Below are 16,099 nucleotides of genomic sequence, written 5' to 3'. Positions count from 1 at the left end.
TTTTTTAAAATCCTCTTCACATTATTTTAATCATAAGGCTATTGAAAAGCCTAAGTACGTATTGTGATTCATCCCCATTCGGTCCTTCGTATCCCCTTCCCCTCTTGCACCCTTTGGCCACCCTCGCCCCACGTGCTGTGTCAGTGTTTGAAGGGGATTGGACGTGGGCTGCCAGGGTCCCGGGGTGCAAGTGGCCCGGGCTTTACCGCTTCCCATGCCAGACAGTGAGGCTCTTTCCCACTTTGGGTCATTGTACAAAATTGTCTGGGTCATCATCTATGATGAAACCATTACTTCCGTTGTAAAGAAAAAAAGGATGATTTGCACAATGAACTATACACTCCAAATAGTGTGTTTGCATTCTGATAACTGCTGTCACGTTTCCAGACGGGCCAGGCTGCTGTGGTGCAGCGTGTAACTCCATGTAACACTGCCTGCCTCGGGGACTGGTTTGATTGACCGCTCTTCCTTGTTCTCTGCTTGCTTTCCATGCTTGCTCGCTTCCTCTGTGGCTGTGCCAGGAGACACGCTTGCTAGAGAAGTGTTTTACATCTTTCAGATGACTTGTGACCCGAACTGTACAGCAGAAGGTATCTGCTGAGATCACATAATTTGCCTCAGATTATGAGATCTAAAATGAAAGCATCCGTTTTTAGAACATTTTTTTTTAATTGCCAGTGACTATCTTTCATTGTCCTTTGTTCTTGTGGTGTGCATGTGGTCACCCATCCCAGTTGCCAACTTGCTGCCTTCTAGTAAATTACGAGGTCGTCCTTAGTTTTAGGTGGAACTGAAGATTTTCTTTTCCATGTGTGATGTTCTGTGGCTTTTTGGCAAGATTTAGTAATAGAACATCATCATGACATTATGAGTTTACTTTCATTCCATTTCACTTCATTGGTAAAAGTATCTCAAGTTCAATGGATTTGAAGAGAGAGCTTTATCTAGAACATAATTGGGAATGCATTTGGGTAATGTTAGTAGTACTGAAACTTTTGCTTCATTAAGCTTTGTGTTTGGCCACAATGGGGAAAATTTCGTTTCATGTCTCTAAGAGCCAGGAGTAATTGATGTCAACTGTCACTATTTTAACTTTTGTTTTTAATAGTTAGTTTATTATAAGGGCAGCGTGCATCAGGTGTATGTATTTTGAGCAATTAAACATCTAAATGACTGACTTTGGTTTAGTAAAGGATGTTATATATAGTTACTAGGATATATAAATTAAAATGTTATTCAGAACCCCCGAAAAAGCGAATTGAAAGTAATTCATTGGCAATATTAGCAGTGTTTTTCTGTCTTCAGAGTTGCTTTCTTTCCTCTCAGTAGGACAGTTAGTAGGGCCCAAATGTGTATTTAGTAGGCATTATCTTTGTAATGGGCCCATCTTTTCCTGTTTTTTTCAAAATGAAAGCTCCTTAGAATCACCTTGAGCAATGTATCAGAAGAGGTTTTTTTCCTCCCCTGTCATGAAGAATTAGAAAGCCACAAAGAAATGACAGATTTTCATACTTTTCTGTCTGCCCTAACTTCAACTAGGTGGCAACTATGACAGTGACTTTGATGTGGACAAGGGCACCGGGACCATCATTGTTGCCAAACCTCTTGATGCGGAACAGAAATCAAACTATAACCTCACAGTAGAAGCTACAGATGGAACCACCACTATCCTTACACAGGTAAGTGAATCACTAATGATGCATTTGTCGGAGAAGGACTGTTAGGATTTCAGGGTCCACGGGCGGTATGAACGGTTGAGTCTGCCCTCTGAGGCTCCCAGGAAGAGTTACTGTGTCGAGAGAGTTCACGCATAACACACACTGAGGATTTGTATTTCAGGAAGAAAATTAACTGCAAATCTGGATTTAGGTTTGGCCTGTAATTAACCAGTTTTGAAAGAAGGCTTAAAAAAAACCCACTTTCAATTTTTAAAATCAAAATTTTATACCAATTTCGAACAGTATTAATATAAATGGTATTACTATTGAGGATGAATTGTCCAAGTGATTTTCATTAAAGCTCATTAGAGGCTTAATTATCTTTTAAATCACTTTTTTGAGTTTTTTTTCCCCTTCTGGCTACCTTAAGGTTGCATAAAATGGCTGATAAAATTGTTCTCATAATTCCTTTAACATCTTTATTTGTTCCTATCTGGTGATTAAGAGATGGCCAGATTACTGGGATTTCAAATTTCAGTGTTAAAACCCTAAAAATTAAATCTAAATTCTCTTTGATTCTCTGTGTGGGCTGCTTGAGAATTTGTTGAACATTTGTTATATGCCGGGTATTGCTCTAGAAGCTGAATACCGGGAAACAAAATCCTACCCTCATAGAGCTTACCCCCTAGGGTGGTGGAGGCTAATATTTACCTGTAATCTGCTGTGCCCTAAAAGACAAAAGGAAGAAAGTAAGTATTAGAAGATAAAATGCTTCTGAATTCCAGTTTTTTATCTTTAGATGATACTATTTTAAATCTCAAATGAAACAGATCATCTGTTAAATTATTTAGTTGCTTTGAAGAATAAAAGTCTGTGATATCTTTTTAATTAATAAATAAGTAGATGATTCAGAACCAGTTTTGAGAAGACCTTATTCCTTTCTCACACTTTTGATTCTTAGGGGATTTAAAATTGACATGTTACCATGCTTTGGGGTCATTTTGAGATTGTCACGTACAAGTTTTAGTACAGTATTAAATTTTCATTTTTGTTGGGAACTGTTCTCATAGAAGCTAGACTTTAGAACATGAAAATGAGAATAAAAACATCAAGAGTTATAATACATTTAACAGGATAAAATTTGAAAGTTTTAAAGGTATAGCTGTATGTGGACCAGTTCAAGTAAATTACTAACCAGAAATATAGCAAAAGGGTCTTAATAAGCAGTGGCCCTCTGTGCTGCACATTCTCATTAATGAAGATGATATATTTACCCATAGCATTTATTGCTTATCACTAAATGAATCAGTAGCACTGTTTCCCTTGCCCAGTAATTGTAGTTTTAGCTAGTACAGTTAAAAGCTTAGTATGAAATGTGGTAGTCAAATGTGGTTGACTAAAATTTCCTGAAAAACCCAGGAAATCGACTACAGTCTTTCCAGGAACACAGAATATCTTAAGTTTTAGTGCTTCATTTATACTTCTGTAACTTATTTTGAGTCATTTTCAGAGGGTCTTGAAGATATTCTGATGAAATGCTGGCTGGGCGGGTCGAGCGAGGATCAGAGAGTGGTTACAAGGCCCAGACTGACCTATGGGACAAAGAGGACAGTCAGTAATTAGGTTTCGATTTCCTTGTGGGTCAGAGAATAGGGAGATAAGAATGTGGATGAGGACAGAGCAGCAAAATACCACCTGAAGAGCAACACAGAGCTAGGAATTGGGTGGATAAAGAACTGGAACACAGGGTAGATTCAGGTTTGTCGGTAAAACTCAGGAACCAGCAGGGCAGATTTTGCTGCGTGCAGGTCAGTAGCAGCCGAGGGCAGATCAAGAGGTTTGGGGGGGGGGGCGCTGTGGGGTTAAGCCTTGGTGCATCATCAGCAGAGCTGCGCGATGGGGCAGGAGGGGGCATCCCAGCGTAATCCCTGGTGCTCTGCAGAAACAGCGCTGCTCCTTGCTTTCCTGGCCTGCCGTTTTCTGCTTAGGATGCTGACCAGTATTACTGTGAGTCACTTTGCTTTTTCTGGTATCTCAGGGTAACTTAGCAAATACAGTTAAGGCTTCTTCTTTCTTTGAAACAGTTTGGCTTTCCTGTTTCCCTTTGGTTTCTCGAGGATCAGCATTACGTGCAGGTCGATTGGTTTGAGCCTTGGCTCTGCCTCTTACCCTGTCTGTGGGCAAGTGGCTGTAACCCTCTGTGTACCCTTTTTCTCATCAGGAAATTGGTCATAGTGATTTTATCCTCAGAGGGCACTCTGCAGGATAAATGAGGTAGCACACGGGATGCTTGCATCGAAAGCCCATGGAGTCTGTTGTCCGTGCATGCTCACAGACCATTCACTCTTGCACATCAGCACTGGTTTGGACTCCTTGCTTGACACCTCAGTCCCCTCCCTGTCTCCATCCTCTGTCCCTGCAGTTCACCCCGCATTGCCCACTGCCAGAGTGGGCCTGCGTGGTTGGGAAGAGGCCGCAAAGGTGAACTTCCTCTGACAGGTAGTTCAGTGCATCCAGGATATAATAGTTCTCCAGCCTCTGCTTCGGAGTCAAGGTTCTGCGTACTAGATGCCACCTTCTCCTTACCCCCCACCCATCCCTTAGTTCCATGTCCTTCTCACCAGTCTCCAAGAGAGAGGGTGTTTGATGTGGCTTCTTGCCGTCATGTCTTTGACCAAGGTCCTCGCCCCTTCCCTGTATACATTGATCTGCCAACCTAAGACCTATGCAGGCAAAGCCTTATCTCTTCCTTAAAAGCTTTCAGAATGTTCCACACCATCTCTGGACTCGTAAAAACTTACTTAATAATTTACTTGATAATATGTGGAACCTCATTATGCTTCGTATGTGTAAGGCCTCGCCTGCCGAGGTTAAAAGCTTCCTGAGGGCAGGCAGGGGCTATAACACATTTGTTTGCACCCCAGTAATGTGTAGGTATGTGCTGAGTGTATAGGGGCCCTATGAATGTGTTTCACAAGAATTGCCATATCAAAATTGGTTGTTTTTACCCTGGTTGCTCCTATTTAGTCATGATTAATTGACTTTAGAGCAGGATTAAACTACTTCTGCCCAATACTCCCTCCATTAGAAAAGTAATATGTAAATTTATAGTGGAAATGAATATATAACGATTTAACTTAGAGAAATTATAAAACCATCTCTTCTGAATCATCATTGACCTTAAGAAATGGTCTGTAGTTTCAAATGTTTATGTGTGACTTTCCCATAAAACCTTTCTGTGGTTTAGGGAATGCATTTAGTATGTATATGAAGTTTAGTGTTACAAATCTATCACTGATGGTGTAGTGTTTGATGAGAACACTGGTATAGTCTTCATGGAAAGATCTGTAGTTCATATGCCAGCACCAGTGTGGTTAATAGCTTAACCTATGCATTCCTGGGACTTTGGCCTCCTGTACTGTTTGGACTGGTGAACCTTTTTATTCCACACATGCCAAAGAAGCTCAGATTTCTTGTTTATAACTATAAACCATCTTTATAATCGGTAGTGATTTCCACCATGCCTTATCCACACACATCTTTTCAATCTGAAAATTAATCCTTTTACTGTTGAAGTAAAACAAATACTTTTAATTCATCTTAAGACTGAGTTTTTTTAAGAGACTGGCTTTTTCTTCCCTCTTTATTTTATGTTGACATTTAAGAGAGCTTATCTTTTCAGTGTACTTAAATTACTTCTAGGAAATGAATGTGTTTACTATTTATATGTAGGTTTTATGATCACAAAACTATAATGAATGTGTTTACTATTTATATGTAGGCTTTATGATCACAAAAATGTAATAAAGATTTTAAAGCACATTTCTAATTTATCAGTAGGAATTTGGAGTCTCAAAGATTAGAACAAGAAATTGAAATACAGTATTTATCTACTATCATACTCACCTCGCTAGTTTGGTCGTTGCAGATTCAGATCTGACATAGGAAATTATCTTCTGTAAATCCTGCTCAAGTAGTCTCTCTTATTACCCGAGTACTCTAGAATCTCTCTCCTGTGGAGCCCTTAGAGAAATTAAGTGTACAGTCAGAAGGAAGTGTGGGAAAGATGTCACATATCTCCAAAGTGAGTTTCAGGAATTTAGAAAGGTCTTCATTATCTTACTCTTGGTTAATAGATCAATGGAAAATTAAAAAAATATATTTTATTCTAGATTTTTGTTGCTTTTATTTCTCATTTTGTGTTTCATTGTGCTAGAAATAATCAGTTTTCACTGTGCATCTCATTTTCCCCCTTGGTTCTGTAAATATTAAAATATCATAATTAAAGATATTACTGTAATGTGAGCCATTTTGTCATTCTAGGTATTCATCCAAGTAATAGATACAAATGACCATCGTCCTCAGTTTTCTGCATCAAAATATGAAGTTGTTATTCCTGAAGACACAATCCCAGAAACAGAAATTTTGCAAATCAGTGCTGTGGATAAGGATGAGAAAAACAAGTTAATCTATACTCTGCAGAGCAGCAGCGATCCACTGAGTCTCAAGAAATTTCGTCTTGATCCTGCCACAGGCTCTCTTTCTACTTCTGAAACACTTGATCATGAAGCCACCCACCAGCATGTTCTTACGGTCATGGTATGGTTCTCTACGCTTTTGGCTGCCATTTGGTTCCTAAGGGGTTCCATATGTTTGAGAGGATTTTTAACAAATTATAGGGAAATTCCAACAGTATTGATAACCTACTGATTCTTTCAGGTGCGGGATCAAGATGTCCCGGTAAAGCGCAACTTTGCCCGGATTGTTGTTAACGTCAGTGACACCAATGACCATGCCCCCTGGTTCACGAGTTCCTCCTACGAAGGGCGGGTTTATGAATCAGCAGCAGTTGGCTCAGTGGTGTTGCAGGTTACAGCTCTGGACAAGGACAAGGGGAAGAATGCAGAAGTGCTGTATTCAATTGAATCAGGTATTTTTGGAGCCCTTCTCAGTAGGCTAACTTTAAAAAATACATTTTTCTAAAATTAGTTCTATGTGTAGAAACATTTCTTTGTGTCACTGTAAAAATTGCTTAATCTTTAGCTACCATTTTTTCATATTAGGAGAAAGAAGGCTCTTTTTAGCTTTTAACTCACTAGAAAGCAAAGAGAGTCCTAAGTTTCAATAAAAAGACATTATTAGCATTGTTCAAGACTCTGAGAAGTTCTTCAGTGCTGTATTTGGTCCAATTCAGTGTCTCCGCAGTGTTTTAACCATACAGAATTTTCCTTCATAGTATTTGTTAACTATGAACCACTCTTAGGAAACCACCGCCTTAATTATTTATCTTGTAGTCAGAGAGTATTTTCTCTTGGGCTCAATAGGAAGTTCCATGACAGAGTGCTGGGTGTCATGCCCTCTTCTGTCCCAGGGTTAGCTTTTCTGCCCCTTTCACCCCCATGCACCTGTAACAGTTGAGTTTCCATTTGTGGAGTTTGGTTGTTGCAGCAGGCCCCAGGGTTGCGATTTGGACTAGAAATGTTGGAAAGCTCAGGAGCCTGCTGGAGTTGGGCAAGGAGGGCCTTGGACATTCCTTCTAGGTATGATAGGGCAGGAGACCCAGAGTCTTGCTGGTGGTGACAAGGAGGGTCACCAAGAAAGAGTTGTAGCAAAGTGAAATGTTTTGTTCTCTGTTATCTTTTATGGTGCTGTTCGTAGTCTTACATTTGTTCGTTCTGTGGACTGAGTAAGCATATTTTATGTGTCAAGTGCTATACTAGGAGCTTGTTATAAGTAGAGGCTGTCATTGGTCCATGAATGTATTTCATGCAAAAGGGGAGCCACTGATTGAAATGGGGATCTGCTTTAGAGCATAAGATTTGTTTAGTCATAATTCATTTTGTTTTGGGACCTTCTCTACTCATGCCAAATACAATGAGTAAGTGATGAAGTATCAAGAAGGCTGCTTCCATTTTTCCATGTCTCTCAAGGTAATTGTTAGTACAAAGAATATAGGCTCTCTCATTCTTTTGTCTTATAATGATTTTAGAATATCATCTACTTAACTTGATTTGTTAACTTCCTTCCTCTGCATATTTAAAAATTGTGCCTTTCCTAGGCAGTAGAATTGGTAGAGGTAAACATTAACTATAGGTCATATGATCAAAAGCTGAGCACATGGAGAGTTATTTTTTAAAAAAGCCACTTAATCGATGTGTATTATGTGATCAAACTATTTTTATTTCTTAATACGTTTGAAGCTTCATTTGTTTCCCTGAAAACAACCAAATTTCGTCCATTACCCACAAATAAGAAGATCTTACATACTGCCTGTGGTTCAGGATTAAACTGTAGTAGAGTTAGCGCCTTGAACAAAGATGAAGGTTTTTCCACTGGTTCAGAAATTTAGCTGTTAAAAAAAACAGTGCATTCCATTTGTGCATGCCTGAGCACTTCAGTAAAATAATTTTCTCATAGACAAACCGCCTGGGTTTGTGTAGGAGAAAATGTTAAACTTTTCCCTTAGCTTTCACATAATTTTCAACAACTGGGTGGTTAAAATATGTTTGTTGGTGCCTGACTGAAGGCATGTGCATTCTTGAAATGCTTGTAATGACTGATGGGATTAGTAATTGGGTATTCCAAGAATGGCACTATATCTCCACTCAAAGAATAGATAATGCCAAGGGCCTATTTCGATATAGAATTCGGACTTCTAAGAAGATAATCTTTATAGATTTGGTAATATAAAAAGTGTGCTGAAGAATTACTTTATGGGCAACAGCTACCATTAAAATGCAGGAGCGTGTGTCTGTGTATGTGTATGAATCTGTTGGAATAGTAGCAAATGTAAAATAGTCATACTTCCTTTCATTTAAGTTCCTTATATTCACCTGCTTCTCCTTTGTGTCAGATTACATTTAATAAAGTTCGGAAAACTAGTTATAAATTCAGGCTGTAACACTGCATGTTTAATTAGCAGCAATCTATTAAGCAAAAAAGGTTTGGTCTGATTGGGAGTCTCTAGGGGAAAAGAATTAATTAAAGGAGATTTTCCCTAACAATTGACTTCTGTATTTAGAGACAGTCAGGGCCATACTCTGGACTGATGGGGTTTTCTTTTCTTTTCTTTTCTTTTCTTTTCTTTTCTTTTCTTTTCTTTTCTTTTCTTTTCTTTTCAAGTTATTATAACTTCAAAACTGTTATAATGCCTCAAAATAGAAGACACTCCATACATATACTTACTGAGTAGAATTGATTTTCTTCCCCACACTTAGGTTAAATATAATTGCAATTGAAACCTTAGGTTTCCCACTTCAGGGGGCCAACTGTCAGGTGGTCAGCACTTTACTGAGCGGCCACAGCATGTGCACAGTGGGAAGAAATAGGTTTCTGCTCACAGCTTCCTGACATGTCCTTTGGGGTATGTGTGTGTAATACAGTCATAGCTGATGAGCACAGATTCACATCTTTGGATAATTGCTTTCTTCAAATAGAACAATCTAAGGCTATTTAGAAACCACCAGTATCTCCAGCTAACGTGAATGACTAAACCCCCAACCTGGTACTCTACCGCTGCCCTGTTCATTCCCTCACAAATAGCGTATGTGTATTTCAGTAGTTGATGAATGGACCTGTTGCTACATCAGACAGGGGCATGTTGAAGCCCCTCAGCGGTTGAGCACACTCAGCCACTAGTGTGCTTCCACATAAACGTGTTGCTTTCCCATCCACCAAGCTCATGATTTCTGCCCCAGCATCTATGTAGGTAGGAGCCATGTGTTAATTGGTTGCCTGGGTTCCTGTTTAACCTTCTTGTTAAGATATTCCAGGTAAGAATGTTTTTGAATTTGACATCTGGCAAAAATTTATCAGAAATAACTATTAGTACATATTTTCTTTTGTTAACACTTTCAAAGGTAGAGCTTAATCGAACAAGTGGTTATCGGTAGTGATAGACATAAAATGCAGAAAAAGAAAGCCAAATAAAGATAGAAATATAGTGCCTTGTTATCTTTCCATACATGTGTACAAGTTGTGTCATTCAGCAAATATATACGGAGTGTCTCCTATGTGTCAGGCATTTTTCTAAGTACAGGTGATAAGGTGATGAATAAAACAAGCCATGCTTAAATGGGGCTTACGTTTTAGCGGGAGAACAGATAAGAACATTGCAATATGTGCTGTGAAGGATAAAACAGAGTAAGGGAACAGAAATAGCCATTCTAATTGGGAAGATAAAGGAAGACCTCACCATCACTTTCTCTAAGCAAAGGAGCATTTGAGTAAAACATGAATGAATGAATGAATGAATGGGCAATGAGAACAGCTGGGGAGAACTGTTCCAGAGAGGACCCAGCAAACACAGTCATCTTAAGATGAGAACATATCTGGTTGAGGAGTGAGGAGCCAGCATGGCTGGAGGGCAGGCAGTATGTTGTGTGGAAAGTAGCGGGTTCGAACCCCTCCAGCTTGCTTCAGTGCAGATAAAATCTATTCATTCCACTATGTAGGGCCTTGTGTTGTTTGAAGCTTAATTTCACTATAAAAATAAGAGAAAGGGGCATAGATGATTGAACGTACAATATGGTAGGTCGACTGCTTCATTAGTACAGACCTAGGAAAGCCCATGGGGTGGGGATGAAGAGCATTGTCCACAGGTTTTCATGGTCTCCCTATCGGTCAGGTGACCAGTCATGGTTTTGAAAAATGGGGTGATGCCCAGGTAGGAGAGAGGTCCTTGGAGTTCTGATGACTGGCTCAAGCACAATGAGAGGATCTGGGACTGTTGACTCATAAATGCAGACAAGCAGAAATTAGTGTCTGTGAGGCGTGGTAGAGGCAGTATTATGCTGTTTGTGTGCAAGGGTTCAGCTCAGAGCCCCAGGGCCTGGAGAAAGCCTGGGCCTCTGCCTTGTTGCAGATATGACGCAAGGCCGTGGGGCCTAGACACAGAGCCAGGCAGGCTTAATGAAAGCCAGACTGGATCTGGCCTCAGAAAAAAAAATTGTATCATGGATTGTTGGAAAATGTATTAAAAGAAGGAAATGAAGGCTATAGAAGAGGTGTTTACTAGTAATGGTGTAGAGAAAGGAGTGCTTGATCAATCTCCTGGTTTGCAAATCACAATAAGTCATTCTGGCCTATGACATGCCCCATGCAGTTGCAAGCCTACAGGAAAACAGAACTTGAAAAAGCAGTTAAGTGGCAAGTCAACTTTGTTTTGGGGAAATGTAATTGTTCATTTGGGGAAAATAAATTCAGTTCTGTGACTAGGATAGTGGATTCTGGACTATTGTGAGACAGGCGATGAAGTGTGGGTGGGTAGATGGATCGAACCTGAAGACCCTCCCAACACTGCCGCACGCCATCCGAAAAGATGGTAAACTCCTAAACCCGAGTGAACTGCTGATGTCTTTAGAAAGATTTCCATGATGATACAAAACCAGGACTATTTTGCATTTGAAGCTAAATACACCTATTCAGTATAGCTGGAAAGGTCCAGAGAGAACAAGTAAAACAGTCTATTCTAGAGTAGAGTTTCTCTGTCTCAGCACTGTTGACACTTTGAAGCAAAAAACCCTTTGTTGTGGGGGCTGTCCGGTACATTGTAGGGAGTTTAGCAGCAATTTCTGGTCTCTACCCAGCCGGGTGTTAGTAGCACACCTTACCTAGGTAGTGATAACCAAAAATGTGTCTAGATGTTGTTGCATGTTCATCTAGATAAGATCACCTCCAGTTGAGAACCACTGACATAGAGGGTAGATCGACCTAAAAAAGATTAAGAAGGGAATAGTACTGAAATCTTTGAAACCTACATAGGGTGGCAGATTGTACACAAGCTCATTCTTCATTCCCTGAATATTTGAAATAAGGGACAACACTCTTGAAGCTTGTTAAATTTTCTTAGTGAATTGACATCTTCCCTTTCATAATGAATAAGAACCATGAGAAATTGCAGGTGATAAAGGCTGAAACTAGAAGTATATTCCCAAGTTTTTGAGGGACTGTTGGAAAATTATTAATGGCCTTACAAAAGGATAACCTTGCTTTCCACATCACATCCTGGTTCAGCCAATAGTGAGTGAGTTCTGGCTTTTGGTGTAGAGTAATCTGTCTTCTATTTCTTGCTTTTCATAATTTATGAACAAAACTCTGAAAAGTCTGCCACATTTAAGGAGGCTGTAAATGAAACAAGTTCCACTCAGATGTTGATAACCCCTGGATTTCTGTTTAATTATAGAATATCACTTCTAAAGATAGCTTTGTTTCTGCATCTCCAACTGTGACTTGTATTGGTCCTTGTATTTTCCTCTAACATGTTTTTATCTTCCCCCTCCTCCTAGGAAATATTGGAAATTCTTTCACAATCGATCCCATCCTGGGCTCTATAAAAACTGCCAGAGAATTAGATCGAAATAGCCAAGTGGAATATGACTTAATGGTAAAAGCTACCGACCAAGGCAATCCACCAATGAGTGAAATAGCATCTGTGCATGTCTCTGTTACGATCGCAGACAATGCCTCTCCTAAGTTTACATCAAAAGAATATTCTGTGGAAATCAGTGAAACTATCGGCGTTGGGAGTTTTGTTGGAATGGTGACAGCCCACAGTCAGTCATCAGTGGTGTATGAGATAAAAGATGGAAATGTAGCTGAAGTTTTTGATATCAATCCACATTCTGGAAGTATCATCACTCAGAAAGCCCTGGATTTTGAAACTTTGCCCGTTTACACATTGATTATCCAAGGAACTAACATGGCTGGTTTGTCTACCAACACAACTGTTCTAGTGCATCTGCAGGATGAAAATGACAACTTGCCAGTCTTTATGCAGTCAGAATATGTAGGACTCATTAGCGAATCAGCTTCAATCAACAGTGTGGTCCTAACAGACAAGAATGCCCCATTAGTGATTCGAGCAACTGATGCTGACAAAGAATCAAATGCTTTGCTTGTTTATCACATTGTAGAACCATCTATACACAAATATTTTGCTATTGATTCCAGCACCGGTGCTATTCATACAGTCCTCAGTTTGGACTATGAAGAAACAAGTACTTTTCACTTTACTGTACAAGTGCATGACATGGGGACACCACGTTTATTTGCTGAGTATGCTGCTAATGTGACTATCCGTGTAATTGACATCAATGATTGCCCTCCTGTGTTCTCCAAATCATTATATGAAGCATCTCTCTTGTTGCCAACATACAGAGGAGTGAAGGTCATCACAGTAAATGCTACAGATGCTGACTCGAGTGCCTTCTCACAGTTAATGTACTCTATCACCGAAGGCAACATCGGGGAGAAGTTTTTTATGGACTACCGGACCGGAACTATAACTGTACAGAACACAACTCAGTTAAGAAGCCGCTACGAGTTCACTGTGAGAGTGTCTGATGGCAGATTTGTAAGCTTCACCTCTGTGAAAATTAATGTGAAAGAAAGCAAAGAAAGTCAGCTGAAGTTTACCCAGGATGTCTACTCTGCAGTAGTGAAAGAGAATTCCACCCAAGCCAGAACATTAGCTGTCATTACTGCCATTGGGAACCCAATCAACGAGCCTTTGTTTTATCAGATCCTCAACCCAGATCGCAGATTTAAAATAAGCCGGACTTCAGGAGTTCTGTCAACCACTGGCATACCATTCGATCGTGAGCAGCAGGAGGCATTTGATGTAGTCGTAGAAGTGACCCAAGAGCAGAAGCCTTCGGTGGTGGCCCACGTGGTCGTCAAGGTCGTCGTAGAAGACCAAAACGACAACGCACCGGTGTTTGTCAACCTTCCTTACTATGCCGTTGTTAAAGTGGACACCGTGGTGGGCCACGTTATTCGCCACGTGACCGCCGTGGACCGAGACAGTGGCAGAAATGGAGAAGTACATTACTACCTTAAGGAACATCATGAACATTTTCAAATTGGATCCTCAGGTGAAATTTCATTGAAAAAGCAATTTGAACCTGACACCTTAAATAAAGAATATCTCATCACAGTGGTTGCAAAAGATGGAGGAAATCCAGCTTTTTCAGCTGAAGTTATAGTTCCCATCACTGTTATGAATAAAGCCATGCCTGTGTTTGAAAAACCTTTCTACAGTGCAGAGGTTCCAGAGAATATCCAGATGCACAGTCCGGTTGTCCATATACAGGCCAACAGCCCAGAAGGGTTGAAAGTGTTCTACAGCATCACAGATGGAGATCCCTTCAGCCAGTTTACTATTAACTTCAACACGGGAGTTATAAATGTCATAGCTCCTCTGGACTTTGAGTCCCACCCAGCATATAAACTAAGCATACGAGCAACCGACTCCCTGACTGGTGCTCATGCTGAAGTGTTTGTTGACATAATCGTGGAAGACATCAACGATAACCCTCCTGTCTTTGTTCAGCAGTCTTACGCCACGACCCTGTCTGAAGCATCTGTCATTGGCACGTCTGTCATTCAAGTTAGGGCAACAGATTCTGATTCAGAGCCCAATAGAGGAATTTCATACCATATGTTTGGGAATCATAGCAAGAGTCATGATCACTTTCACATAGACAGCAGCACTGGCCTCATTTCACTAGTCAGAGCTTTGGATTATGAGCAGTTCCAGCAGCACAAGATTTTTGTAAGGGCTGTGGATGGTGGCATGCCCCCTCTGAGCAGTGATGTGATCGTCACGGTGGATGTCACGGACCTCAACGATAACCCGCCCCTGTTTGACCAGCAGATTTATGAAGCCAAAATTAGTGAGCATGCCATCCATGGGCATTTCGTGACTTGTGTTAAAGCCTATGATGCAGACAGTTCCGACATAGACAAGTTGGACTATTCCATTCTGTCTGGCAATGATCATAAGAATTTTGTCATTGACAGTGAAACGGGGATTATCACACTTTCAAACCTGCGCCGGCACACCTTGAAGCCATTTTATAGTCTTAACGTTTCTGTGTCTGATGGAGTTTTTAGGAGTTCAGCTCAGGTTCACATAACTGTAATTGGAGGCAATCTGCACAGTCCTGTTTTTCTTCAGAGCGAATATGAAGTGGAATTAGCTGAAAATGCTCCCTTACACACCCTGGTGATTGAGGTTAAAGCAACTGATGGGGATTCTGGTATTTACGGTCACATTACTTACCATATTGTAAATGACTTTGCCAAAGACAGGTTTTACACCAATGAGAGAGGACAGATATTTACTTTGGAGAAACTTGATCGAGAAACCCCAGCAGAGAAAGTAATCTCGATTCGTTTAATGGCTAAGGATGCTGGAGGAAAAGTCGCCTTCTGCACCATTAATGTCATCCTCACAGATGACAATGACAATGCACCCCAGTTTCGAGCAACCAAGTATGAAGTGGACATCGGATCCAATGCTCCCAAAGGGACATCAGTCATTAAAGTCCTTGCAAGTGATGCTGATGAGGGGTCCAATGCTGATGTCACCTATGCCATCGAAGCAGATTCTGAAAGTGTCAAAGAGAATTTGGAAATTAACAAACTGTCTGGCATAATTACTACAAAAGAAAGCTTAATTGGCTTAGAAAATGAGTTCTTTACTTTCTTTGTGAGAGCTGTGGATAGCGGGTCTCCATCAAAAGAGTCTGTTGTGCCCGTCTATGTTAAAATACTTCCACCAGAAATACAACTTCCAAAATTTTCGGAACCATTTTATACCTATACAGTTTCAGAAGACATGCCCATCGGAACAGAGATCGATCTCATCCGAGCAGAACATAGCGGGACTGTTCTTTACAGCCTAATCAAAGGAAATACCCCTGAGAGTAATAGGGATGAGTTCTTTGTGATCGACAGACAGAGTGGCAGACTGAAACTGGAGAAGAGTCTTGATCATGAGACAACTAAGTGGTACCAGTTTTCCATACTTGCCAGGTGCACTCATGAGGACTATGAAGTGGTGGCCTCTGTGGACGTTAGTATCCAAGTGAAAGATGCAAATGATAACAGCCCCGTCTTAGAGTCTAACCCATATGAGGCATTTATTGTTGAAAACCTGCCAGCAGGGAGTAGGGTCATCCAGATCAGGGCCTCTGATCTAGATTCAGGAACCAATGGCCAAGTCATGTACAGTCTAGACCAGTCACAAAGTGTTGAAGTCATCGAATCTTTTGCCATTAACATGGAGACGGGCTGGATTTCAACCCTGAAGGAACTTGACCATGAAAAGCGAGACCGTTACCAGATCCAAGTGGTTGCATCAGATCATGGTGAAAAGGTTCAGCTATCCTCCACGGCCATTGTGGATGTTACTGTCACTGACGTCAATGACAGCCCCCCACGGTTCACGGCAGAGATTTATAAAGGGACTGTGAGTGAAGATGATCCACCAGGCGGTGTCATCGCCATCTTAAGCACCACGGATGCCGATTCTGAAGAAATTAACAGACAAGTTGCTTATTACATAACAGGTAAGACATTTAAATGAAATGGTTAAAATTAAAAAATAAATTGTACTAGAGGCATAATTTTTGAAATACATGTTTTAGGTACATTGG

At 40.5% G+C, this 16,099-nt stretch overlaps 1 protein-coding gene across 5 annotated transcripts in view; it reads left to right on the top strand.

Annotated features, from left to right (window-relative positions):
- The window catches only part of FAT1 (FAT atypical cadherin 1), a 127,204-nt gene that overhangs the window by 83,648 nt on the left and 27,457 nt on the right, over window positions 1-16,099 (top strand). For all 5 annotated transcript variants that reach the window (XR_013352704.1, XM_077848810.1, XM_077848807.1 and 2 more), the window contains exons 7-10: window positions 1,540-1,679; window positions 5,982-6,257; window positions 6,378-6,588; window positions 11,945-16,012. Coding sequence is in view for 4 of the 5 variants with exons in the window: in XM_077848810.1 (XP_077704936.1) it covers window positions 1,540-1,679; window positions 5,982-6,257; window positions 6,378-6,588; window positions 11,945-16,012 (4,695 nt within the window). In the remaining variant the exon portion in view is untranslated. The remainder of the gene's footprint in view (window positions 1-1,539; window positions 1,680-5,981; window positions 6,258-6,377; window positions 6,589-11,944; window positions 16,013-16,099) is intronic.

The sequence above is a fragment of the Canis aureus genome, chromosome 15 (genome assembly GCF_053574225.1).
Source record: "Canis aureus isolate CA01 chromosome 15, VMU_Caureus_v.1.0, whole genome shotgun sequence".
Classification (NCBI taxonomy): domain Eukaryota; kingdom Metazoa; phylum Chordata; class Mammalia; order Carnivora; family Canidae; genus Canis; species Canis aureus.
Note: the sequence above shows the minus strand (reverse complement) of the source record. Positions and strands in the feature narration are given on the sequence as shown.